General features: G+C 37.3%; 1 protein-coding gene across 1 annotated transcript in view; it reads right to left on the reverse strand.

Annotated features, from left to right (window-relative positions):
• Positions 1,908–2,502, reverse strand: part of LOC107626912 (PI-PLC X domain-containing protein At5g67130-like) — a 4,141-nt gene continuing 3,546 nt past the window's right edge. Inside the window, exon 8 of the mRNA XM_021118648.1 lies at positions 1,908–2,408. Within this exon, the coding sequence (XP_020974307.1) occupies positions 2,208–2,408 (201 nt within the window). The 3' untranslated portion in view covers positions 1,908–2,207. The remainder of the gene's footprint in view (positions 2,409–2,502) is intronic.

Here is a 2,502-nt window from a genome sequence, read left to right on the forward strand (position 1 = left end):
ATCCTCCAGAGCGTATGCCACACCACCTACCATCTCTAAATCCAGGCACTCCTCACCACCACCGCCCTCCTCCGCAATCCCCACATTGCACACACCCTTCTGAGCCGTGCCTCACACCTATGTGATTTCGCTTATACCTTTTTATCTTCCGTCATTTTAGCAACACCTTAGACACTTTCTGCACTAATACAGTGATCCGGGCTTATTCTAACAGTCATGTTCCTTACCAAGCTCTTGCTTTTTTCTTTCATTCTTTGCACAGTGATTTCTTTCCCAACAGCTATGCTTTTGTGCCCCTCATTGGTTCCTGTGCTAAGATGAGTTATCTTTAATTTAGGAGGAAGTTCCACGGTCAAGCCCTGAAAAATGGGGTTGATGGGGTGCTACCGGTTCAGAACTCTTTGATTCACATATATGGGTGTTGCGGTGATGTTGGAGTTGGTTCCACGGGCATGCTTCGCGACGGCGTTGTCGCGACAAGAGAAGGAGAACCGCAGTGGCGTTGTGAGTATGACTGCGTGAGAGAGTGAGAGGGAGGCGAGAGGTGCAGTGATGGTGAACTGAGGTGAGAGAGCGCCAAATTAAGGAAGAGGAAGAAGAAGGGCCAATTCAGAGTTTGCTTAATGAACAACGTCGTTTTTACATTTTAGGTACCTGGTGTCAACTAAGCATGCCATGTCACTTTTCTGATGATGGAAATGAACGGCGGAGCCAACTTGAGTCACATCATAAAATTTCAAAGTACAATTTGAGTCAATTAAAAATTAGAGAAATAAATTGAATCAGGGTCAAATTTCAGGGGGCATTTTGAGTATTAACTCCACGTTATGATAGAGGAACAACTCCCTATAGTATTCGTATCAGTATTGGCCCAATAGTGATACCAGATAAGAGCCTGACCCCAAATTAGTTGATGTTCAGTCTTCGGTCTCTACGCCTCCAATATCTGTCAACCAAAATGACAAATGGTGTTTATGGATTGGATCTGATTCGTAGTATTTATCCATATCCGATATGTAATTTTCGATATGATCTGATCCATAAGATATTAGATCCGATGATTTTAGTATTGTTCGGATTGAAATTTTAGCCATATCCAATCTAACCTATCAAACGTATACCCCTAAAAACTATAACACCTTGCTTACACTATTTTTAAGGACAAATTACCTAATCTCTATCATCATTCATTCTTTCCTGGTTGTAAGTCTAAGTATAATTCACTTTGCAATTAAGTCTTTCTTTCATTAAGTGGAACTCACAACATGAATTAGATGACATCTTGTGTTCTAGTGAACACATTGTTTTTAGACAATGACCTACCATTAACAGTTTAACACTAAATCATTTTAAATTTGTGTCATAAAGATTCACTAGTATTTTACATGAATTATTAATCTGAGTAACACAATTATTTTTTAAAGCTAAATTTAGAACCGCCTATGTGTACATTTGCAATTGAAACACAGGTATACTGCTAGAGCTTTCCATCTTAGAAGAAGTCTATCAAGTTCAAAAGGAACTCGATCAAGCTCACAATTGAACTCAAAATCAAGTATGAATGTAAGAGTAATGATATTTTTACCACTAAAAATTGTAAACAACTTCTACACTCCCACAAAATTATGGAACCCGCTATTTTCTCTTCTCCAATACCTCTCCCCACCTCTTCTTTTATTATGGAAATGTCTGCATTCTCAAGTGGAACAAATATCTACAATGCAGTTGATTTGTTATATATATATTCACTCCTTTTTTTATTTTGGTCATGATATATTCAATCCTAAAGTCCTAATAGTACGAGCCAACAACCTCTTCAACATTGGATTGGATATGGAATCTAAATCAACTAATTCACACACCCACCCAATAGTGGAGGAGAATATGTCGGTTAGGTGTAGAAGAAAGAGTAAATACAAGTTGCAATATATATAATATATATAGAATTTTGAGTTTGACTGCTATCAATACAATATATTAACTGCATACAGCTACATATGAATTCTTGCTCCCTCTTGACTATATCTACCTCACATGACTTTATAGATCCTTGAGTATAGCCTTGGCAATCGGCAGTAACAAAATTTCTTTTGTCTAATTTTCTAACCTAACAACAGTTCCATGACATTTTTCAGCTTGAGGCATTACAACAACAGCATAGATTCTAATATATTACTAAAGTTCCTCTTGAATGACTAATGTGAATATCATATATGATAATACTTATTCATAACAGTTGTAACAAGAGTGTAACAAGCAAGGGAAATGAGAAGTAACCAATTAGGTGAATAGACTGCTGAAGCTGATTCAGAGAACTGAACAGATCCAGAAAAGCTTCCAGAGGTATTGCTCCCTGGATTTGTACTTGGTGCAGAAATATTGTTGCAAGAACCAAAGGGTGCTCCAGCCTGCAGAATTGCAGTAATTATGTGAGTGAGAATGTTTTAAGTTTTGTAGCAGATAATTTTTGGGGGAAAATTGGATTTTTTTTTTTCAAACTTC

Source organism: Arachis ipaensis, chromosome B01, assembly GCF_000816755.2.
Source record: "Arachis ipaensis cultivar K30076 chromosome B01, Araip1.1, whole genome shotgun sequence".
Taxonomy (NCBI): Eukaryota; Viridiplantae; Streptophyta; class Magnoliopsida; order Fabales; family Fabaceae; genus Arachis; species Arachis ipaensis.